Raw genomic sequence first — 23611 nt, forward strand, 5'->3', positions numbered from 1 at the left:
TGGCTGGGTGTGGGTTGGTTAGGCGATGGGGCTGGTTGAGATGAGGGAAAAGGTAGTGGGGGCTGATGATTAGGGAAAGGAAAAAAAAAAAGAAGAAGAAGACATTTTTAACTTTATTTTTTGTATTTATTTTGAATTTTTAAAATTTTAATAATTAACTTTACCAAAATACCCATGCCACTGTTATAAAAAATATAGTTTTCCTCTTTCTATAAAGCCAAATACAAAACATTTATATTATAAATAACATATAAATAAATTGGAAAGCTTTTAAGGTATAATGAAATTGAAGAAAACAAAATAATATGTAAGTAAAAGGAAAATAAATAATAATTAAGAAGGTGAATTTGGTACGGTGAAGCACGTCAAAGACGTTGTCCTAAGACCTTTGTAGCTTCCCTACGTGCAGGTATTGATGGTCTACAAGACTCCAAGATACGACTCCTTGTACACAAACTTAAGATCCACTATGAGCACGTTCATAGACAGATATAGGTATCCAAGTAACATAACCATTGCCCAAAATAATAATAATATAAAGTTGATAATATATGTAAAAATAGAAAAATAGAGAATTAGAACGTGTATGTGATATTCTGATAGTGTATTGTGTGTGTGCCAAATGTGAAGGAGGATAGGCCTTTTATAAGCATTCAAAAACATGTAACCTTCACCAACCGGAAAAGTTCACCAACCAGAAAATTAAGGCATTCAATATATATAAATAAAACTTGAATATTAAATATTTATAACCCCCACTATAAATAAAATAAAACAGCCAAAATAATTAAATAAATAAAACGGTTAAATTTTTAAAACCTTTTTAAAATTCCAACAGCCACATCAGCTGATTTAATAGTTTTTATTTGAAACATAACGGAATGAGGCAACCTTGGTCACAGAATGGAAGTTCAATGGGGAGATTAAGTCATTTGAAATGTGAGGAGGCAAACTAAGACTATTTGGAAACCACAAGGGGCATTTCAACAAATAACCCCTTTCAAAATACCAACAAAAACATCTTATTTAGAAAAATGCTAATGACAGAAAGCAGGGGCGGACCATAGGCATGGTTAACCTAATTTATAGCCCAGCCAATTGAATAAGCTACCATCCTAAGGAATTCCTTGCAGTGCACGTGGAGAATAAAATGGAGAAAAGGAAAGCTACACATCTCTACACATAAGGGGAAAAAAAAAATGAATGCACAGCCAATGGAAAAAAAGAAAGACAAGTAGAAGAAATTATTTATGTACCCCCTTGACTAGATGTATTATTATTTGTTGTTATCAATGAAATTATATCATACGATCGAGTTTTCTATCTTCTTAGCATGTTTATATATAAGTTAAATTTAGCCCAGTCAAGTTTGAAATCCTAAATCGATACCTATAAAGTCTAATTCAATAAAGATAAATTAGCAAAACTGGTTAGTAAAGGAGCAAAATGTTGCATTAAAATATGAGAAATTTAAAATGTGAATTGTCTATTTTACCCGATTATCCAATCATCTTTAGGGAGCATTAAAATCAAAAGTAAAATCTTCTTGCTAGATCCAATAACTCTACACACATCTATGCAACCTGAAGCACTTTCTTCGTCAAACTTCCACTTCTTTTGACTTTTCCTCTCACAATAACGAAACCTTAAACATTGTTCAGACAATAACTAAACCCTACATGCATAGGAAAAAACAAGCTACTCTTAATGGATGGAGTGTCCAATGGCAATGGTAGTTGGGAAGCCTCCAAATGAGTTATAGGTCGATTGCTTGAGTTTTTTCAAAAGCTTTTTACGAGTTTGTCTTCGTGATGGTTGTGATTCTGTTCGGTAGATCAACACCAAATGTGGATCAAGATTTTAGTGAAAATATGTCGGATAGATCTTTCTTGTTCGTTCAAATGCTTCCAATGGTTGGGTCAATGGTTCTTCCAATCAGAAAACGGAAGTGTGGGTTGATAGGTTGTTTCAGTGGCTTTGGATCGATTTTCAAACAATGTTTTGGTTTAGCCAAAAAATTTGTGTTAGGGTTGGAATTTTATTTTACTTGCTTTTGTTTTACTTTTAGTAATTAATAGGTTTGGTTGGGTGCATAGATAAAATTACATAATGTATTGTGGGTTCTTCATATAGAGTGTGGGACTGGGCGACCGCACATAGCCTCCAGAAAAATAAAACTTCCTATAAAATCTTTAGTCCAACAATTAAATAAGCTAAAAAGGCCTGTTAGGTGTATGACTGATACTTTTAAAGTCATACTCTGAAATTTTTCGAGCCTCTCTCTTTAGTTTTCTTATAGCGGTTCTCTTTTATTTAAACTAATCAACTTAGCATCTAAAAATGGAACTTTTTATTTTTATTTTTGTACAAAAGCAGTTATAGGGGCATTCGGTATCCTATTTAAATAGGGAACTCTTTGATTTTTCTTTAAAACAAGGAGTTCTTAAATCTATTTTTAAGATTTAAAAACTTGTTTGGTGTGCAACTTGAAAACTGTTTTCAAGTCTTAAAAATTTGAGAACTTTTGGGTTGTTAGAAAAAAAATAAAAAAAAAATAGATATTTTTTGTTTTTAATAATTGAGGTGTTTTTTAATTGTTCTTGAGTTTGAGTTTTAAAAAATAGGGTTACCAAAGAGGTTTTTATTGTTTTGAACTCAAATTCTGTTTTTCAGTATAAAAAGTTGGATTCAAGTTAAATACCAAATAGACCTTAAGTGTTGAATATAAAAGGCTTCAACTTTTATTTCTGTTTAGGGTCTCCAAAATTAATGAACCGGTCCAACTAGGCGATTTGGTTGATTTTGACGACTCACCAATTTTTTGCTCACCCTCACAATTTAGACCTAGTGAAATGGCAAGACATGGTTGTTTGAGCAGGCGTAGGATAGGCTCGTGGACTAAAACATTGTGTCTGCCCCTTGCACTAAAGTTTGATTAACGTCTTCAGACATTATAGTAGTTTAGAATATCGATTTGTCAAAAATAAATAAATACATGGTTTGTTGAGATTGAGAACAATCTAGCAAATACACCCAACCGCAGCATATAGAAACCTACAAAATACCATTTAGAAACCAAAACGTATTGTTTGTAGTTTGTAGTACTTCCTGTGAAAGCAGGGAAAGTTGACGAAATACTTTAAAGCAAAAGATGCGCACTCACATGACTATTTGGTAACACTTCTCTCTGGACTGAGATTTCAGAGAAGAAAGCCATTGTATTTGTAGATTTCAAAGTCTCACAAAACACACCCAACAAACCCCTTCCACCAAACCCAACCGTCAAAAAGAAATAATAATCAAAATTAAAGTTCAATATTTCTGTCTCGCTGCTGTCTTATATTTATTAGATTACTCTGCTCTACGAAAGCTACCCCGATCATAAAATCTGAGGGAAAAAAAGAAGTATTTTCCTACCCTTTTCTTTTTTTTTTTTATTCAAAGCTTTGATCTTTACTATATATTGAAGATCTACCGTTTTGGGTTCAACTTTCAAGCTTTTTCCAGGTCAAACAAAGCCAAAGTTTTCTTTTTCTCTCCTTTGTTTTTTGTTCAGCAGCCGTGAATTGTTATTGGGTTCCAACTCTTCTCTCCGACTCTGACCCATTGATCTGTATTGGGTTTTTTCTGTGTTTCACAGAAAACCCACTTGAATTTTCACGCCAGAAATTCAAGCTGTTTTCACCATGATCTGCTCTGTGAAGCAATACTCAACTATAACAAATGGGTCTGATATCTTTTTGCGGCAGAGCACTCGGCCGCCGATGCAAAGATCGTTGCTTTTGCCCTCTCTTCCGGTGCAAAAGTCTCAGAGATCAGTTATTTCAGTGCAAAAGGCCTTACATGTGTCTGCGATCGAGAGTTTTGGGTCTCCAAAGCCTCGAACAAGTTTGATCAAATGCCAAGCTTACGAGGCCGACCGATCGCAGCCGATCGAGTCGAACATCGAGCTTCCGAAGGCCGATACTCGATCAGAGGCGGCGAAGAAGCTGAAGATCGGTGTGTATTTTGCTATGTGGTGGGCTCTGAACGTGGTTTTCAATATATACAATAAGAAGGTGTTGAATGCCTACCCCTTCCCTTGGTTGACCTCCACTTTGTCTTTGGCATGTGGGTCTCTGATCATGTTGATCTCCTGGGCTACTAGGATTGCTGAGGTGCCCAAGACTGATATGGACTTCTGGAAGGCTCTGTTTCCTGTAAGTTGAATTGGGTTTTATTTTGGTTTCCTCTGTTTTTGTTCTTTTGGTTTTCTGAGAATGGAGGAGAATGATAGAAAGTGAAGTTTTTAACTGGTTCTGCTTTATGGTCATTAAGTTTTGGTATTGAAAGTGAATTGTGATTTTTGAATGTCTTTTATTGTGAAAATAACCATTTTGTTTGGTTGCTGAGAAAATTAAGGAAATTAAAAAAGTGATGTTTTGGTAGTGAAAAGAAAAGGAGTAATTGAAATAAATAAAGCCTTAGCTTTAGTGGTTGCCTTTGTTTGAGAGGTCTCAAATGTTTGCTGAGTTTTACAGTTTTGAAGTCTTTTGCCAGATGACTTAGACTTTCGCTGTTTATTATCATTTTGCTTGAAATTTCTATGCTTTCTTTTTTGGTTATTGGTTGTGACTTTCTTGTTGCTGTTTTCACAACAGGTTGCTGTGGCACATACAATTGGGCATGTAGCAGCGACTGTTAGTATGTCTAAGGTTGCAGTTTCTTTCACTCATATCATCAAGAGTGGAGAGCCAGCTTTCAGTGTATTGGTTTCAAGGTTCCTGTTGGGCGAGTCCTTCCCTACATCCGTCTACCTGTCCCTCCTTCCAATCATCGGTGGGTGTGGTCTTGCTGCCTTGACAGAGCTTAACTTCAACATGATAGGTAACTATTCTTTTTCCTAGAGGGAACAGAATTGTTAAAATTCTTGGTTCATTGATCTTATTATTTTCTGAATTGTTAGTACTCTGTTCTCTTTCTTTTACAATCTGGGTCATGCTGTATCAAAAAGATCTAAAATCTAAACATGTAATTGACATACCTTATCTTTATATTCTTCTGCAACCAAATTAAATTTCCACTCTTCATATTGTATGCTTCTTTATCCTTCAGGATGAGTTTTATCCAGTTGCAGAGTTTTGGTATGGTTAAAACTTAAATTTCTGTCATTAAATTGTAATTTCTAGTTATTTAGGTTTAAAATGAGTTTGCTTGTTTTTCTTTAAGGTTCTAGAGTGTTAAATTTGCCTTTTTACTGTTTGTTTCAGGATTTATGGGGGCCATGATATCTAACCTGGCGTTTGTCTTTCGTAACATATTTTCAAAGCGGGGCATGAAGGGAAAGTCTGTTAGTGGGATGAACTATTATGCCTGTCTATCTATGTTGTCGCTCATAATTCTCACACCATTTGCAATTGCGGTGGAGGGACCTGCGATGTGGAAAGCTGGATTTGAAACGGCCTTCTCTCAAATTGGACCCAACTTAATATGGTAATTACATGCTATCTACTAACTGTGATATTTCCTGGTTCCTGCTCATACCAACTGTGATATGTTTCTACTGTTTGGTGTCTTCAGTTCTAGGTATGCATTTGTTTTACCATGTTAGAAAATAAGGCACATGATCCCTAAATCAATAATGAAAACTTATAATCCAAACACCACAACTTTTATGTGTTTATTTTAGGAGTGTATGGATTTGTTTGTTAATTCAATGCATTTTCACTTATTTCACTTAACTAAATCCAAATTCACAATCTGTCCAAAGTCAAATCTCTTCTAGAGTCTACTACCTAAAAAATTAATTTCCAGAGATGTCTTAAATGGCCATAATAGAATGCACATGATGCAAGGGACAAGTCATTTGGCTAGGTAGTAAGTGCTAGAAGTTTATCTAATTAGATTATCTCATTTTTACTGATCATGAACTTTTTCTACATGCAAAGTAGTAGGTTTTGAACACTCTTTGGCATTGAAATGATAGTTATAATAGGTTCCTGCAATCCACTTCTTTGCTGAATGTTTGTAGCTTCATTATTTATGTTACAGGGTCTTTTTATGTCAGTGTACTGGTATTTGGAAGTGTTCATCAGATGAGCCAATAGTGAAACTGTGTTCATTTTTTAATTGTTTCCATATCTGCAGTTATTGTTAATCATTATATTGTGCATTCCATACTGTTTATTTCTTGTACGGAGAATAAGATACATCTGGCAATGTTGTTGCAAAGACCATGTGTTGTAAATGTTGTTGACCTTGAATCACTATATAGGAGCAATACTTTGTTTTGTTCTTGTTGACACCATGATCCCCTTATACAAATGCCTTCTTATACTTATGAATTGCTGTCGGTTATACATAATAGGTGGATGGCGGCCCAGAGTGTCTTCTATCATCTCTACAACCAGGTGTCATACATGTCCCTGGACGAGATTTCTCCCTTGACATTTAGCATAGGAAACACCATGAAACGTATATCTGTCATAGTGTCCTCCATCATCATATTCCACACACCTGTTCAGCCCGTCAATGCTCTTGGAGCTGCTATTGCAATTTTCGGAACTTTCTTGTATTCCCAGGTAAGCCCATGTTATGCATTGAGCTTGATTGTTCATACTTTATTTACAGCCTTTTCTGCTTTATTACCCCTATTAGCTTTTTGGATATTCATGATAAATTTTTGGTTGCCATTATTTCCAAAACTTTTAACTACTAGAATACAGACCAATTGTTGTTTATATATTCTAACATTCTCCTTTGCGTGTGGGCTTCTTTCCCCCAACACATGGGATTCAACATAAATTGTGAGGTCATAGTATCATGGATTTGAACTAATGATCTCCTGTTTTGATACCATGATGAACCTAACATTTCTCGTTAAACTACTCAACATGTAGAATTAATCTTTTATTGGGAGATTGCATTTAAAGAGATTTGAACTCCATATGTTTGAATCACGTACAATAATGAAAACTGTTGTACCAAAACTGTTGTATGTTACCATTATTTCCAGAATTTTAAGTTGTTAGGATGTGGCCCAGCTATTGTTATTATATTGCAACACTTTCTCTGATGCAAATTCGCCAACTCTATAGATATGGACAAATTATTTGCTTGCTTTTTTTGCGTGGCTTTTGTTTGTATGTTAAAGATGCCAACAGGTATTTGGGGGATATTTTTGTAGGTATGGGTTGTGTCACGTGCTTATGATAGTGATGGCATTGCAGCCTTAGACTATGTGTATCTTTTTAAGTTAGACTTTCTACTTTCTTTACCCTACCTTGATGAAAGGTTAGGTGTAGCCTTGGCTCATAACCAGAGCAACTTGGGTGTTAGATGTGCCTGATGTAAATACTGGCAAGGTTCATTGCCACTAATTAGGATGTTGATTTATGTAGTGTTAGGTGGCCTCTTTCATTCTTTGCTTGGACCATAAAAGTCTACCTAATTTTACTTTGAACTTACAAGTTTGTTTCATAATTTTACACCATTATTTAAAGTCGAGTATGATAGGCGCCTATAGTTGATTCTGACAAGATGATGTTGGGAATATGCTTGGTTTCTCCCTTTATGATACTAAATCCAATCTACTCTTTTGGCCTAAACATCATTTTATTTCCCTGTTTCTTCAGTCAAAGCAGTGAGAAGCTTGGCCTCGAGGAGGTTTACGTTCATGTAACATAAATGACGGGGAAAGGGAGGCGGCGATTTCTGGTGTAGGCAGAGGCAGGTGAAGAGTTTCTATGAAGATCCATGGTTGCTGGATTTTTGGTCATATGAACCAAGAGTGTAATTGTAGATACCAATAATGATTCAAACATAATCACCTGTTATACAAGGAGTTAGGCAGTTTTTTTTTCGGGTTTTTCGTTTTTATTGACCAGGTTGGAGAGAGAAATAATAATTCAATAATATCCAAGACTGTCTCTGCTTTGAGAAAGCAGAATGTCAATGTGGACCTTAGGCTTGCTTATTCGCATTTCGTGTTTAGAATCTCAAACTATGATTAGAGGATATTCCATTTTAGTTGGTGGGTATGCTTTAGAAATCATGAGCTTTTGTATTTCGGATTTAATATAAGTCAGCAGCATCTGTTTGGTGCAGGTTTTGTTTCAAGTGTGCTTTGTGATAATTGCAAATGCATTTTTTTAATTATTTAATCACCCACTCATGTTAATTAAACATATTTGGCCAAGATAAAGCAAAGACAGTGGGTCAGATGCTATGCTATTACAATGGTCATAAAAAGGTTTTTGGTCCTTTTTTACAATATCCTCTAATAAAGTGGAGTCACAAGATTTTATCAAAGCTTTCGAAGAAGCCTCTAGGGGCTTGTAATTCAAATGATTAAGAGCAGTTATTCTTGAATTGTAGGTCTTAGGGTCGATTTCTCCTTTTCCTAATATCGTTTGTATAAATAAAATTATATTTTGTTACAATAATTTTGAGATCTTTTTCTTTTTGTTAAATTTCAGTACATCCCCTTTTATGAGTAGCTAGTCATACCCACGTCAAAAGTTTTTGTTTTTATTTTTCTAAAGGTGTCGACAAATAAATAAAAATATATTTTCTTAGTTTTTAAAAAAAAATTGCATTCTTTGCAGAGATCTTGACTGTAGAGATTGAACAAGGTTGTAGCAGTACTGTTATTGTATTAGAAACAAAACAGAGTTTTAGATTAAGAATATAAAAATACCAAAACAATATACGTGTGCTAAGTTTTTGTATGTGTTTTTGTCTACGAATGCATGAAGGGGACAAATAAAATATTTCTTGTTCATGTACAAGAAAGAATCGAAATCTCTTTTGGGTAATGGAAAGAGTCTCTCGTTCATGTCGTCTTGTCCTTTTCTTAAAATATAAAAACTATGACCCTCTTTTTTCTTTTTCTTTTTTTTTTCTTTTTTTTTTAAATTTTTAATTTTTAATTTTTATGAATCCCACATAAATAATTTTTTTTAGAACAAACACAATTTCATTAATAAAGGGGTAAATATAAGAGATGTACAAGAAGAACACACCCTAAAAGGAGGTTCTTGCATACAATAAATTGGGAAAAATAAATCCAACAAGATAGTGAGTAATAAATTACAAAATCAAGCTTAACTCACTTAGAGTTGACAGATAGAGGATCAAGAAGACTCTTTACTACACCAGTGCTACAAAGAGATCATGAGAACTAAGTTGTAAATATTTAGTTTTTTACTATAGAATATGATGATTACATACCCTAACAAGAATTCAAGGCTAAATGAGAAAGCTTTGAGGTTGGCAAATAGTCGACGTTAATTGTCCGGTCATGGGAGAAAAGGACAGCTCTTTTCCAATTAAGAAGAGTTTTATACCATTACGGCATTATGATCTTGATTTTCTCTGTTTTTGTTTTTCCTACCCTTCAAATCGTTAGGATTAGAGCATTCAACACAAATTTGTTCAATTATAGACGTAGCCGCCTCTTACATGTGATCGCTTCAACTCAATTGGATTAAACGTGGGAATTATATCATATTAAAATGTGAGCATTCAACTATAAATTAATTGATATCTAGAAAGAGCAATTTGATATGTGATTTATATCTTACATGCAAATTTCGTTTTTTATTTTCTTTGTTTTTCTTAAAAGTTATTTTCTTTCTAAAAACAAAGAAATAAATCCTTCATCAACTGTCCTTTTTCCAAGAAACAAGAATATATATCCGTGTTGTTTTTGATAAAAATCACGTAGGATAGATCTTTTTTGTATGTATGAATTTGGCCTTTCAAGAGCATCAAAGGTTGCCGTCAAAATCACATAGGTTCTATAATTTTTCTTTTGTTTAAAGACTTCCCACCGTGTGTTGCTCACAGCATTGCACCAAACAAGATCTTGAATCACTTTTCCAAGGAAGAAGAAGAACGTGATTTACGGTTTAATTGAATCACTTTTACATTAACTGGTTTTTTGTATATTTTTATTAGTTTAATTACCACATCCACCATTATTCTTAAACCATTCTTCTCCCTTGCGTCCGTCGGTTTCGAACCCAAAATCATAGAAAACCAATTTGAGAATTTGAAAGGGTTAGATTTTTAATGACGACTGAATTTTTCTGAAGAAATTGAGCAAAACCTTCGCAATAGCGATTCGTCATAAATATTCAGATATAACCAGATTTGCAGTCTCCTCATTGAAATTCATAAAGTTACATTATACAGGAAAAACGAAGAAACTTACATCATTACAAAAACTGGTATTCCACTTTTATTCGTTGGAGCCATCCTTGACTTATCAGCAAATTGCATTTCCAAACTTGCTCTATAACGGGTGATTTAATAGACACATTATGGAAATAATAAAATTTATTTCCTATGGTTCCTTTAGCTTTCTGGAGAGAGACGATCCTTTGGTTTTGCTCAATCATGGTGGCATCAGACCTTCAAGTGCTTGATGGCAGTGTGAACATCCTTATCCCCTCTGCCACTGCAGTTAAGCACAACCTTGGCCCCGTCGGGGAGTGTAGGGCACAGCTTCTCTAAGTAGGCCAGTGCATGAGAAGTCTCCAAAGCTGGAATTATTCCCTCCAGTCTTGACAATCGTTTAAAAGCTGCAAGGAGAAAAAATAAATTGCGAAAGCTGGATAAGACTGATCTAGTAAAATCTAGTTGTGTGTGCTTCACATGTTATGGAAACGAGGGGCAAAATATAGTCCAAGGACTTAAGACCAAGAACATGACAAGGACACTGCAATAAGAATGACGAACATCACAGCTTATTAGAGGTCTCCACTTGTTCATGGTGTCATCTGTGGACTGTACATTAAGCTTGAGAGGAAATGACATATTTCATATGTCAAACTGATATTTCATTTAAAGATAACCAATCGAACGCTATGCATAAGCACACTACTTCCCCCTACCCGAAAAAGAAAAGGTCAAAGGAGTATAAAACAAATCTGAGCCAGAGTCCAATACCTTCCAAGGCTTCTTCATCAGTAATGCTATAGTATTCAGCACGCTGTGTGTCTTTCAGAAAACTGTGCTCTGGACCAACTCCAGGGTAATCCAGGCTAAATGCAACAAAGAAATCAGAGTTACTACATTTCAAAGCCACAACAAAATTAATTGATAGCTAAAAAGATCAATGAACTCTCATACCCTGCACTTATAGAATGAGGCTCAACAATTTGTCCATCGTCATCCTGCAATAAGTAGCTCATAGCTCCATGCAAGACCCCTACTTCCCCTTTTGTCAAAGTTGCAGCATGCTTTCCACTGTCCAATCCAAAGCCTGCAGCCTCCACCCCAATCAATCGAACATCTTTGTCTTCGACAAACTCATGGAAAAGTCCCATGGCATTTGAACCCCCACCAACACAAGCTACCAGCACATCTGGTTTCCCTCCCCACTTTTCCAGTGCCTGTTTTCTTGTTTCTCTACCAATCACCTTGTGGAAATCCCGAACCATCATAGGGTATGGATGTGGGCCAGCAACGGAACCCAAAATATAATGAGTTGTCTCTACATTAGTTACCCAGTCCCTTATAGCTTCTGAAGTAGCATCCTTCAATGTAGCTGTCCCAGAATGGACTGGTCTAACCTGTATTTCAAAACAGCAAAAGAAATTAAAGTTCAAAATAATTAGGGTTAGTAAGAGCGATGCATTGGACTCAAATAAAAGTAACAGTTTATGCCATTTCACAGCAGAGTCAAGAAAACAAAAAACGAAATTCAAAAGAAATGGCCATGGCAGTTAAATTCAGTAATTTGTCCCCTAAAATGAGTGCACATTTCTTGTAAAGAAAAGATGCAATCTGTAAAATGTATCTGACCAGCATACCTATCTTGCTAAATCACGCCAAAAGAAATTATCGAAAAAGTAAAATCACCCTTTCTTGCACAGCAAAAAACAACTGTCAGCTAACCATTCTTGAGATGGCAGAATGGAACACTGAAACAATCAAGATTATATATAATCAATTGAAACTTAAAATATGCTAAATAAATTCCCTGAGAGAAAAAGAACCCAAGAAAATTTTAGTATTAGATAGATCGAAAACCATGATTTGATCTCTGACACAAATCTAATAGGTAACACAGAAGGGGCAATAAGCAAGAGTCGTGCACAACATAATAATTATGGAGCATTCCATAGAAAGACAATTGGCTTCTCCCCTTCTAGGAACCCTGTTCTGGGAAAATATTATTGGTGGGATATGCAAGTAAGAAAAATAGGCAAATCTCTCGGTACAGTCCAGTTTCATAATTCATTGGATGTTCAGCTTATAAATGTAACGAAGTGAGTTTCAGAATAATAACAAACCTCTGCTCCAAGAAGCCGCATTCTGAAAACATTGAGGGATTGCCTTTCCATATCTTGGGCACCCATGTAGATGATACACTGCAATCCAAACCGAGCACAAACAGTGGCAGTGGCAACTCCATGTTGACCCGCTCCAGTTTCAGCAATAATGCGTTTCTTTCCCAATTTCTTAGCAAGCAAGGCTTGGGCAACGGCATTGTTGATCTTATGGGCCCCAGTATGGTTAAGATCTTCCCTCTTCAGATAAACGTGAGGCCCTTCACCATTAGGGCGTTTGTAGTGCTCAGTTAGCCGCTCTGCAAAGTAGAGAGGAGTCTCCCTGCCAACATAGTCCTTCAAAATGCCATTCAATTCTTTCTGCAATATCATATATTTATTAATCAGTTACTCAGTTGTATACCACCAAAAGAAAATTAAATTTCTCTCCTCTTTCAGGTTCAGGAAACTCAGATTCAGCCAATAACCAAGAAGTAAAAGGGGTTCTATTGTCAGCAACACACCAAACATATTCTTTGTAAGTGAAAAACCGAATAATCTTTTTAAAAAAATAAAGAAATCTTCTTCCTCATTTTGGATACTTTTTAGTGCAAATTTCCAAAAACTATGTTTGGCGTATGCATCCTACAATATCTCAAAATTGAATGGTAACCAAAAATTGTAACTAAAGACACAACACCGCAACTAAAATCACAAATTTTATTTGAATGAAACAAACAACAAATCCTACGAATTCCCGAATTCCCTAAAGCTTCGCTGAGCTCTATGACAAAATACAACATAAACTAATTGCATGCAACATTTTTTCGGTAACAAAATGCAGCTTTGAAACGGGTATTGACAAGTTTTCTGGTATATAATACTTTCCCAGCTTGATTCAATTTAAAGGACCTTGTGGCCACTCTGCTCAAATAGCTTTTCATTCATTTTCCTCACAAATTTTGATATTGACAACAATTCCAACTACGAAAAACCAAATCAACATGCACCAATGTCCAATTCATTCATATACAATTCTCACCACATCAAAATTTTCACATTTGATTCTCAAAACAGAACAATGAGGGAAAAGGTCAAAAACAGAATGGAAGAATCGATTTTAACAGTACCTGAAAGTCCTCGTCATTAGCAAGAGCATGAAAAGCAGCCTCGAGCTCGGTGAGGGCATGCATTAGGGTTTCGGGGACGTACTTGCCGCCATACTTACCGAACCGGCCGAAGGAATCGGGTCGGGGCAGAACCGGTAAGGACCCATTTTCGTGCTTGTCCTCCATCTGAAGAGGGGCTGAATCTCGGGTGAGGGTGCAGGAGATGGAAGAAGGGGTGGTGGCACGGGGGGTAAATTTGTGGAACTTGAAGGACAATTGGGAGGAGGAGTAGGGTTTTGGAAGCGGCGGGGTGATCAGTCGGTGGGTTTTGCAAGTGGTGGAAGCGCTTGTGGAGGCTGCCATTTTATGGAGGAGGTTTTTTTACGAGAGAGATTTGGTTTTGGTGTTTTGTAAGAGTTTTGCAATTTGACTTTTTTCTTACGTTTTTTATAACATCTTCGGTGGAATTGGTAGGGGAATTGTTTGAATTTTGCATTTATTGCCCCTCTAAAAAAGGAAAAATTTACCTACCACCCTTTGTCTTTGTCTCATGTATTGTCATTGTGGGGCAAATATGGTATTGTGGTCTGGTCCTATCGACGTTAAAAGAATGCGGTAGTGTGGACGTCGTCTTCTTTTGGGAGGGGTTGGTATTTGTGGTCAATAAATAATATGGTAGCTGAGTTCTTGAGTTTTTTTTTCTTTTTTTGATATAAGGTTTGTGGAGGAGGTGACATTTATTAGCTTCATTAAGAGCAAATGTAAAAGAATTAAATTTATGTTTTCAAATGATTCCTTGTACGTAGTCATTTTAAATATATTTCAAATATATTTAAGTTAATTATATTATTGTTTTTTTTAGCAAATTTAGCATTCTCGTTAAATTTAAATTATTTCTTTTAAATTTCTATCTTCAAATGAAACCTAAGAGCTTGTTTGGTTCGCGGATTGAACTTCTTGGGAATAAAATTCTCATGTCCCAATCCCATGATATGGGAATGGAGGATGTTCATTCTCATGTTTGGGATGCTAGGAAATGAGAACTAGGTCCCATCTTTAGATAGTGCAATATTAGAAATGAAAAGTTATCAAGTTTCCAACAATATCCTTGGTTTTCTTGTTATTAAAGGTTATCAATATGAAGAGTTTTTTAAGGGTCAAAAGTGACATATAAAAATAATAACATGAGTAAGTTCCTCCTAAAAGACTGCATTAAATGTTTTTCCAAGTGGGGGAAAAAATTTCTCAAGGTGAGCCAAGGGTATGAACTTCTCCCCTATATAGGAAGTCCATACCTACTAGTCCATAATTGCATTCCCAAGAGTACACTTACCAAACATGAGAATGCAATTTGAAACTAATTTTCAAACTCCTAACCTTTGAACAAAACGGGCCCTAAAAGATTAGGATTAAGCACATGTAGGTAAATATGACAGAAAAAGAAAGGGAAGATTCACCCAAAAATGAAAAAGAGTAATTTAGTGTTCCATACCCAACCCAGTGGTCAATTATTGTCCCATAATACGTGTACATTTTAATTTGACCACCAACAAATTATAATTTAGTGTCTGAGGAGGTTTGGACATTCTTATTTGAACCAGAATACTCAAAGTACGTGTATCCGGTGCTTATACAGAGTAACCCATCCGGTGCTTATACAGAGTAACCCATGCCTTGCTCTCCACAACCAGAACCAATAACTAGAAGCAACTTTGTACTAATTTCCTACATCTCTGCCTTTATTTCTTTCTTCAAACAAAATTTCAACGTCCACAAGTCACAAAAAGAACATCGGTACCTAGGAATATAATTTACACAAACGGAGGTGTTATTGGCACTCCGCACTCCGAAAGAGTCGTTGCACTCTTCTTTCACAAGAGAGTGCAATATGACTTTTTCGGAAGGCCAATAACAGTTCTCTACTATTTAACATTTCCACACAGATAATAATTTGTGCTTGAATCGCCCTTAGTCCAGCTGTTGGCAACCATTTATAGTGCTGCCTAAGGATACATCCAGATTCATGAAAATCACAAACCACGAGGAGATATAACATACCATGCATAATTTACTGTAATATCCATGAAACGTATTCAGAAAATTTGATGCTATTCATAAAATCCACCCATTCCCATACATCTGATCTGCCGAAAAAAAAGAAAAGAAAAGAAAAGACCTCATGCATCAATGATCCCCAAATGTTAAACGGAAGCGCATTCGAGTAGCCAATTGAGCCCGTCAATTCATAGAGTTCTCGTGCAGTAGTACATACTCTCGGCTGCAAAAACCAAATTATAAGAATGACGTCAAAAATGTGCCACAAAAATGTTAGATGCAATACAGCATGGATCACATATTATATCAGAGACAGCACACAAGAAATTCCCCAGTAAAACCACAGATTTCTCATCAAGCATACTTCTAAGCCTCGTGAGGAAGTGATGAAACACAATTACAAATCACTTCGGAAAGAAGAATCCAAAGATTCTCCGTTCAATTTTAAATAGTCACAACCATCTTAAAATCCCAGCTGTCCAGTAGTTTGAGGCACAATTTGAGTAACAAAACGAAAAAGAATAGATCATATAGAAACGAAAACCATCTTTCAGTCAGCCGTCATAGTTTCTGCTTTAGAAACCTAAGAGTCTAAGACAGCTCAGTTTGCATGAGAGATATAACCTTCAAAGACTACACACATGTATTCACAGAAAATGGAGCAGCCAGAAGAATGTTATGGTTCCTTCTCTGATTAGCCTTTTTAGTCTCTTAAAAAATTAAACACATCATGCTGCAGATAACTCTTACCAGTCGACATTCGAATACCTTTCGGAACCTTCCACAACCTTATTATCTTCAAATATTACACTAAAAATTGTAACTATAAAATTCATAATTAATGATACAAAAAATGAGGGCCCAATTATGAAAGGGAGAAAAGTAGGCATCAGATATGACTTAAACTAAATCAAGGATCAGATGACTCAAACTAAATCAAGCATGACCTATGATTTCGATTTGTATAATCAGCTGCAACTCTACAAACCTTAAACATTCGCATGATCAAATGCGCTAATAGGATCAAGCTGATCACTATGCCAATACAAAACTTACTGACAGCCTGACTTCAAAAGTACGCACTTGTAAAGAAAATATAGGGTGGTGGTAGAATAATCTGAACATGACTCGCATTAAAATCTCCTCATTTTTCATGTTGGAGTTTTGAATTCCAGTGCTTACATGAAACCCCCATTAGCTACAACAACTTCCTCTGCTCTCATGTTTGGTATGCACTCTTTGGGAATGTGCTACCTTTTACATCCCCCCTCCCCCATTGGTTTACCGTTCCAATTGCCTGGAATCCTTTTACCATTTACTATGATTCTTTATGACCAGCATAGTCAAGTCCAACTAACAACTTGTCATGCAACTCCCAAATTTAACAAACATTATGTAGGCCCTTAACCAGCACATACTGAACCAAACAACAATTATTGGTTTCTAAAACCAATTGTTTCAACTCAATTCAAACATAAATAACCATAGAAACCAAACCAATTAAATTCAGGTATTCAGCTGCAAGTATCATTACAGAATTCATTCAGGAATAACGCATGAATACCAACAGAAAAAGAAGAAAATTTCTAGGAGACATCAATCCAAGAACCACAAAACCTTAAGTTGGATTATTGATTAGTGACCTACCTACTATTACCAAATCTAATGGTGTCCTTTTCCATTAGTTCATAATACCGTTGAGGTTCAATTGCAGTATCCTGCAAAAGAAAAGCAAATGTTAAATCTAAATTCTTGCAAATACAGGAAAGCCTCAGCTTACTCATACACAACACAAATGCCAAAACTATAATCAAAAGAAAAGAAGACAATATATCAATTGAGCCACTTACATTAAGAAAAGTTTTATTTGTGCTTCCAAGGTCCATTAAGTAAGGCCTGTGACGGTGCACAAAAGAAATGAGATATGAGATTTGAAAAATTCACCCTTCTAAATAATGAAATTAGCTGCAAATTAAGTGTCTTACCTTACTTTCTTTGATAATGTACCATCAGGTTGCTCCATTTCAACTTGCCTGGCATGGCGGGAAAATAAAATATGATATTAGTTACTAACCAAGAATGTAAATGGCAAAAATTTTAAAAAAAAGTAAAATTCAAGATCTACCTGAATTGTATAACAGCATGTTGCTTGCTACAGGATGGGTGATCTGTAGGGACGTCTGCCACCCTTCTTTCCCTCCCAAAGAGGTAACAGCTTTGCCGATGTATGTACAGGGGTTCTGTAGATCATATGTACATCTTAGAAAACCAGAATTCAAGGAGAACATTTTGATCACCATGAATAAAGTCCCAAAGACCAAGAAATCCCAACAGAGAGTACTATTAAAATGCACAAGAAAAATAATTGCACTATTTTGCATGCTTGCCAGATATGGAAAATCACCAAAAACTAAGTCATTACCAAAAGAAAATGGAATAAGCTCAGGTTGGGAGTAGTAACCATTACACAACAATAGCTCGCCTAAGTAATAGAACTTGACTGGTCCAGAATTTCATTCCTACTCGATAATCCAAAGTCAATAAAGTTTAAACACAGTTTTGAGTTAAGAGCAACAAAATGCATATAAGTACTCAATACCAAAGGAAAATGCACATAAATCCAACAGTTTTGAGTTTAAATACACTACTCAATACTATTGGATTTGTACCTTTTTTCTTTTGGGAAGAAAACTACCAAAAGCTTAAAAATCTAAAAAGGAAATTTCTACGAGTACTAAAAACGTTAATGTACAACCACCATACGTGCACAAAAAATAGAAACATGCACTATATTTTGGGCCACAAAAATATGTTTCTTCTCCAATATATTGCAACATAGTATCCATGAACAGAAAGTCTCAAATATTTCTTGAACTGTCCAATATTCATTAATCACACCATTGCACCCAATCTGATAAATGACTTGAACTTGAAAGAGACGTTTCCATTAGGAGAAAACATACAGAATTACCACAGGCTGCTTGTCTCAGCAATCAGTGTTATAAGGAGAGGTTAAGTACGTGATGGAAGAAGTTATATGGATGCTAAAACGTTGTTACATCCTAAGGTCACTTATTTACTGAAACGAAAATTGATGCTGCATTGTGGGTTGCAGCCAAGGTCTTACAAAAACAATAAGAGAATCTTCAGTCATTAGCCCTTCAGCCTTTGAGATTTAAGAATTTTGACAGTTAATTGGCTTGGAACTAGGTACTTTGATCAGACATGACACATGAGGTCTTTTAAAAGCACTGTACGTCTAAAAAGAAGCAACCTGCAGTCAGTACTCTGCAGCTACTTCATTATCATTCAACTACTCTAAGTGCTTCACCATTAAAGAAGCATATGTAGGTCTCAAGAAAGGCACAAAAACAAGAAGATAACTTCCAGTATTAATCTCCAAGAGACTTACCATTTAACACTTCACCGCCCTTGAATACATAAAGCCGCCATCTTACATCAGGTTTTCGTCCATCTGGAGGCTCAGTGAATAAAAGTGTTATACCTGACAAAATAATAACCATATAGAAAACAAAACATATATTATTATCTTTTTATTTGTTATAATGAATAAACATATAGAAATGCACAATCTCCGCAATGTATATATAAAAAATATCAGAGAATTAAAACTATATTGTAATTAGGATTCTAAGTTAATTAGAATACTTGGTTTCCTTCTTGTTTAAGGGTGCAATTTGGCCGTTATTTAATTTCACGTTGTGATTATACTTAATTTATTTGCTTACTAAATGAGTGTTGGTTAAGGAATGTGATCTAGTTTCCTAAATTAGGTGATTTTCTAATTGAGTGTTAGTGATTTGTATTTGGTACAGAATTTATTAAATTCAGTCTACCGGAGGTTTTGGTTGATATTTGACCCACATATTTAAATTTTCTTTTGGGGCCCAAAAGTTGAGGCTAGATGTTATGATGAGGTACGTGCGCCTATCTTATTCATTCTGTGGAAAAATCATTCAAGATGGCACAAGTTTATGTCTTGATGTTCTTAATTATGTTTCTGAGTTATGTAACAAGCTGGGCATGATTATCATCTACGCTCCAACTTCAAGGGAAAGTATTGGAGAACAAAAGTTTGTTCTAGATAGGAGTTTAAGATAAGTAGAGTATTGCTTTCCAAGTTTGTTTGGGGTTGTGATCTAGCTTCCTCAAGTAAGTGATCTGGTCGTTATTTTGTTTCCTATTGTGATTAGGTTGTACTCTATTTAAGCCCTTTAAGGGTTCGGATTAGTGCATCTATTTCTTCCTATTTTCAAAAACAAAAGAGAACAAAAAGTTCAGACTTTTGTATCAAACCCCAAGGAAAAGGTGATCTCACCCCTGACCCTATTAGTTTCTGCAGCAAGCTTTCCAGATAGCTCAAACGAAGGTTTTTCCTGTAAGTCGAGTAGTAAAAGGAGCAAAACGTAAGTACAGTTTCAACCTTCCACACAATTAAACAAATTATTTGCACTACACGATACTCAGAAATAAAAGCGGATAAACAAGACCTATCACAGCTTGCACCGGATAGCTGAGAAAATTTGGCATGCATAACAAAAATTTGACGATGATAGTTATAATGGAAGAAAGACACCAAGCTATGCATTACTTACCTTTTGCTTTGCTTCCAAGGCCTCCTCAGCAGCCTTCATCATAGCTACTGCATCATTCTCATCATCCCTGCCCAAGAAAGCAACGAACAGCTCATCAAAAGCTACATCAAAGCTTATGTACATTAAAGCATGAGCACTCAGACATTAAAAGTTTCAAATGAACAGAACCCAAAGTGAAGTAACCTAAAGTTATGTGATCTACCTTAACAAATTAACAGACATGAACGTTTACTATGTTAAATTGGCAATTAATGCTTTATCATTTTTACTACAGAAATTAAGAAACTGGAATTGAGAAAAACTAAAATATTTTTTCCAATGACCCTTATCTCATATTATTTAGAATTGGCATGTTTTATTACTTTTACTACATCATGAAAGTTTACTTTGCTAAATTGGCAAGAACATATTGCTTACACCGACCTTTATCTCTTCTCATTCACCAGAATAAATAAATTGAGTGACTAAATATATCAAGGTGCAATAACATTCCAGAAATCATTGGTCCATTGCAAGAAAAATATATTTGGACAACAGAAGTTTTATCAATGGTTCAGTGAAGTGTAAACAAAAAGTTTAAAAGATACCCACCTATGCTCATCTTCTCTTGAATTTGGCACCTGAAAATGTTTACCTCTGGTTAGACACTTTAGATAAGAATCATCGCAACTAGAAACAGAAACCACTTATAAGCATCACAGATAATTGTCCCAATGAATGCATACATATTTGAATAATTAATTTGTGTGTTTTCCTTCATTCAAAAAAGTCTTAAAACATACTACCACTTCCACTTTTCCACATTAACTCCTCCTTGGAGTGAGTTAGGAGGTGATAAATAAGAAAAAAGATGTTTTGAAATGGAAGTTATTAGAAAATAAACCTATGCAAAAGAACTTTTGAAAATCTACAATAATATCAGTGAAATAGAAGCATCTTATAAAAAAAAAAATGAAATTTAAGAAGCAATAATTTTCAATAATGGAATTAAAATTATTGGGGAGGGGGATGAGACATTTGAAGGAGTGGATATCACCAGACACCTCATCACGAGCTCTGGTATTGGCAGCTTGTTGAGGTGAAAGAGATCTTTGTCTGTTCTTGTGGTCCCGATCCAATGGAGAAGTAGATCGCCCATGTCTTGTTCTTGAAGACCTATGATCAGTACTGTCTTTTCCTGACCTTCTCTCCACTCTTTCACTATCGGTTTCCCTATCTGAACCCTTTTCCCTTTGCATTCTTCTATCACTCCATCTGCCATGATTCCTTTCACTGTCATTCTCAATTACTTTCTCCACGTCTCTGGTAACACCAGCAGGTTGAGGCGAGGGAGATATATGCCTACTCCTTCGCTGTCGATCTGATGGAGAAGTACCATGTCTTGGTCTTGATGATTTACCATCAACATCGTCTCTTCCCGACCGTTTCTCTTTCCTATCACTCCCGACATCTCTCTCTGAAACCCCTTCCTTCTGTAAACCCCTATCAGTTCCCCTCCCGTTACTTCTTTCAGGTTCTTTAACAGCCTCTCTGCCAGCTTGAGCTCTTCTTAACCGTTTTGTCCGAGGAGAAGGAGAGCGAACAGGAGGAGAGGGGGACCTTGCATGCTTTGGAGACTTAGGGTGACCTGAATGTTTCTCTCTTGGTGGAGAACTACCCCTGTGGGACCTCCTATGTCGAGTAGGTGATCTTTCTATTCTGGATGGACTTTTCCTAGATGGGCTCCTCCTACGAGGAGGGTCCCCAACTGGAGATTCTGAATGATTTGAAAGGTTACGCCCCATCAATGAATTTGCAAATGCACGACTGGACTTCTCCTGACTAAGAAAAGCTGATAGAAAAACTAGAAGTTAGAACTTCGTTGATTACAGAATAAAGACTTCTCTAAAATCCATATGAATAATGTGGTATAAATTTGGACAAAGCAAAATAAAGAACTCAGCACAAAAGCTAAAGGTGATGTACCAGTCTACTATGTATCTATATCCCAATCGGCAAAAGTTTGTTAATGGGAATGCTAAACCAAGATAATTCAACCATAAATTATATACTATACAAAGGGACAGATACTGGGTTTAAAAATGAGGTGGGCTGAAATTTCAAGCCTATTTTTCTTAGTTGAAATTTCATCAGAATCTCTTTTGTTTATACCATATTTCCCAAATTATACAGAAATTGATAATTACTTCTTCCGACAATTGCAGGCTGCAAGCCCACAAATTGATAAGCTAACAACAAGAGGAAAACTAAAAGGATGACATATGAAATAAAACAATGACTCAAATTCAAAATTAAAAACATAACAAAAAAAATTCTGCGTGCACCCTTATGCTGCAAGCCACACAATAAAATAACACTTACAAAAGACCAAAATTTCAAAACTACGTTGGAATATTCAATACTGAACTCCAACCAACCCTGTAATTCTCACATCATAAACTAAGAATAAGAAAGCCAAAAGAGATCCATATGAAGCCAAATCATAAACTAACATATATATATATATACACAAACACACACACACACACATATAACAGAACAAACTGGAAATCATCAAATAACTCTCTTAAGCCGGTGTAAGTAGCATAAAGGAGAACAATGGCGGTACCTGCTCTGCAACTATCTTAAATGGAAGATTTTCTTAGCTCGTCGATTATGGATGGAGTTGTTTATACTAATATATGCTTCACAAGCAGAGAAGCTTCACCTAGAATCTTCTTCACCAAGTGCTCATTTGGGCATTTGGGTTCCCTAAAATAGATGGGTTCACTAAATCCCTAAATTCCTTTGTTCCTAAATCCCAACATTAGAAAGAAACAATAAAAAGAAGAAGTACTAGACTTGAAGAACCTAAAAAAGAAGAAGAAAAAAAATATTATGACCAGTTTATGGGAAAAAATACAGCTTTATGCTTTGGAGGTTTGACACCCTCGAAATCTATTTGCCTATTTCCCTTTTCTATACCAATTCAACCAGTTTATAGGAACTTGACCCTATCAGGCAAGGGCCCTAAAACCCAAATGGAAAAATGCCATTCTCATGCCAATACGTAATATAGAAAACCAACAGCAGCTACAATTGAAAGTTAAAACCCTAGAAATTAAAGAGAAAGAGGGAAGAATGAAAGTGAAAATAAATAAACATAATATGCGACTCTTACCTGAGTCTTGTGGCTCAGCAGTGTGCTTCAATTGATCCAACAAGAAAAAACTGTAGGCAGAATGGAAGAGAAGGAAAGGAGTGAGCTCTGTGGAGAAAGCGTGAAGAAGCAACGTGATGGGAAGGAGACGACGCAACAAGAGGAGAGAGCTTTAAAATAGATTGGGGTATTTTTGGAAGTTTGAAATTTTTATTAAAACCGGCACCTCCTCAAATTTGATTGCTACGTAATCAAAAAATGTAAGTAGCTTCTTATCGCTTTTTTTCTTTTGCAATTTTTAACAATAAGTGATTTTCTCATAAGTTATTAAACAGACTTGGCTTCTCAAATTATCACTTAGGCCTTCTCCAACTCATTTGGTCCTAAACCCAAATTTCTCATCTCCAAAAAGTAATTATTTGGATTTTACCCGGA

At 35.6% G+C, this 23611-nt stretch overlaps 3 protein-coding genes across 5 annotated transcripts; 1 reads left to right on the forward strand and 2 right to left on the reverse strand.

Moving 5' to 3' along the window:
- Positions 3097 to 8097, forward strand: LOC18779103 (glucose-6-phosphate/phosphate translocator 1, chloroplastic). The gene is made up of 5 exons (XM_007213812.2): positions 3097 to 4199; positions 4641 to 4866; positions 5250 to 5472; positions 6347 to 6560; positions 7614 to 8097. Exons 1-5 carry the CDS (start codon positions 3687 to 3689, stop codon positions 7623 to 7625), a joined length of 1188 nt encoding a protein of 395 aa, XP_007213874.1. The 5' UTR covers positions 3097 to 3686; the 3' UTR covers positions 7626 to 8097.
- Positions 10080 to 13875, reverse strand: LOC18780610 (tryptophan synthase beta chain 1). Its single transcript, XM_007211342.2, has 5 exons — positions 13388 to 13875; positions 12282 to 12638; positions 11116 to 11558; positions 10933 to 11027; positions 10080 to 10565 (listed from the first exon to the last, which is right to left on the reverse strand). Exons 1-5 carry the CDS (start codon positions 13727 to 13729, stop codon positions 10390 to 10392), a joined length of 1413 nt encoding a protein of 470 aa, XP_007211404.1. The 5' UTR covers positions 13730 to 13875; the 3' UTR covers positions 10080 to 10389.
- Positions 15078 to 23375, reverse strand: LOC18778207 (FHA domain-containing protein DDL). 3 transcript variants are annotated; one of them, XM_020561854.1, is made up of 11 exons: positions 23198 to 23375; positions 21081 to 21868; positions 20629 to 20657; positions 20038 to 20104; positions 19761 to 19818; positions 18834 to 18926; positions 17547 to 17661; positions 17407 to 17454; positions 17272 to 17317; positions 17069 to 17139; positions 15078 to 15644 (listed from the first exon to the last, which is right to left on the reverse strand). In XM_020561854.1, the coding sequence occupies exons 2-11, from the start codon at positions 21819 to 21821 to the stop codon at positions 15605 to 15607; spliced, it is 1308 nt and encodes a 435-aa protein (XP_020417443.1). In that variant the 5' UTR covers positions 21822 to 21868; positions 23198 to 23375; the 3' UTR covers positions 15078 to 15604. The 3 variants fall into 3 exon arrangements, 2 of the variants coding, with proteins under 2 accessions (XP_020417443.1, XP_020417442.1); XR_002271179.1 differs by having other exon boundaries at positions 15607 to 15644; positions 17412 to 17454; positions 23198 to 23337; XM_020561853.1 differs by lacking the exons at positions 17069 to 17139; positions 17272 to 17317 and having other exon boundaries at positions 17412 to 17454; positions 23198 to 23337.

Source organism: Prunus persica, chromosome G4 (assembly GCF_000346465.2).
Source record: "Prunus persica cultivar Lovell chromosome G4, Prunus_persica_NCBIv2, whole genome shotgun sequence".
NCBI lineage: Eukaryota > Viridiplantae > Streptophyta > Magnoliopsida > Rosales > Rosaceae > Prunus > Prunus persica.

Coding starts and splice junctions, on each gene's coding strand:
- LOC18779103 (XM_007213812.2), top strand. CDS start 3,687: ATGATCTGCTCTGTGAAGCAATACTCAACTATAACAAATGGGTCTGAT. Junction 4,200..4,640: donor TCTGGAAGGCTCTGTTTCCT/GTAAGTTGAATT, acceptor TTTTCACAACAG/GTTGCTGTGGCACATACAAT. Junction 5,473..6,346: donor ATTGGACCCAACTTAATATG/GTAATTACATGC, acceptor TATACATAATAG/GTGGATGGCGGCCCAGAGTG.
- LOC18780610 (XM_007211342.2), bottom strand. CDS start 13,729: ATGGCAGCCTCCACAAGCGCTTCCACCACTTGCAAAACCCACCGACTG. Junction 11,559..12,281: donor TGCGGCTTCTTGGAGCAGAG/GTTTGTTATTAT, acceptor TTTGAAATACAG/GTTAGACCAGTCCATTCTGG. Junction 11,028..11,115: donor CCTCATTCTATAAGTGCAGG/GTATGAGAGTTC, acceptor TGTTGCATTTAG/CCTGGATTACCCTGGAGTTG.
- LOC18778207 (XM_020561853.1), bottom strand. CDS start 21,821: ATGGGGCGTAACCTTTCAAATCATTCAGAATCTCCAGTTGGGGACCCT. Junction 20,658..21,080: donor ATACCAGAGCTCGTGATGAG/GTGTCTGGTGAT, acceptor AAACATTTTCAG/GTGCCAAATTCAAGAGAAGA. Junction 19,819..20,037: donor CCTTGGAAGCAAAGCAAAAG/GTAAGTAATGCA, acceptor CTCGACTTACAG/GAAAAACCTTCGTTTGAGCT.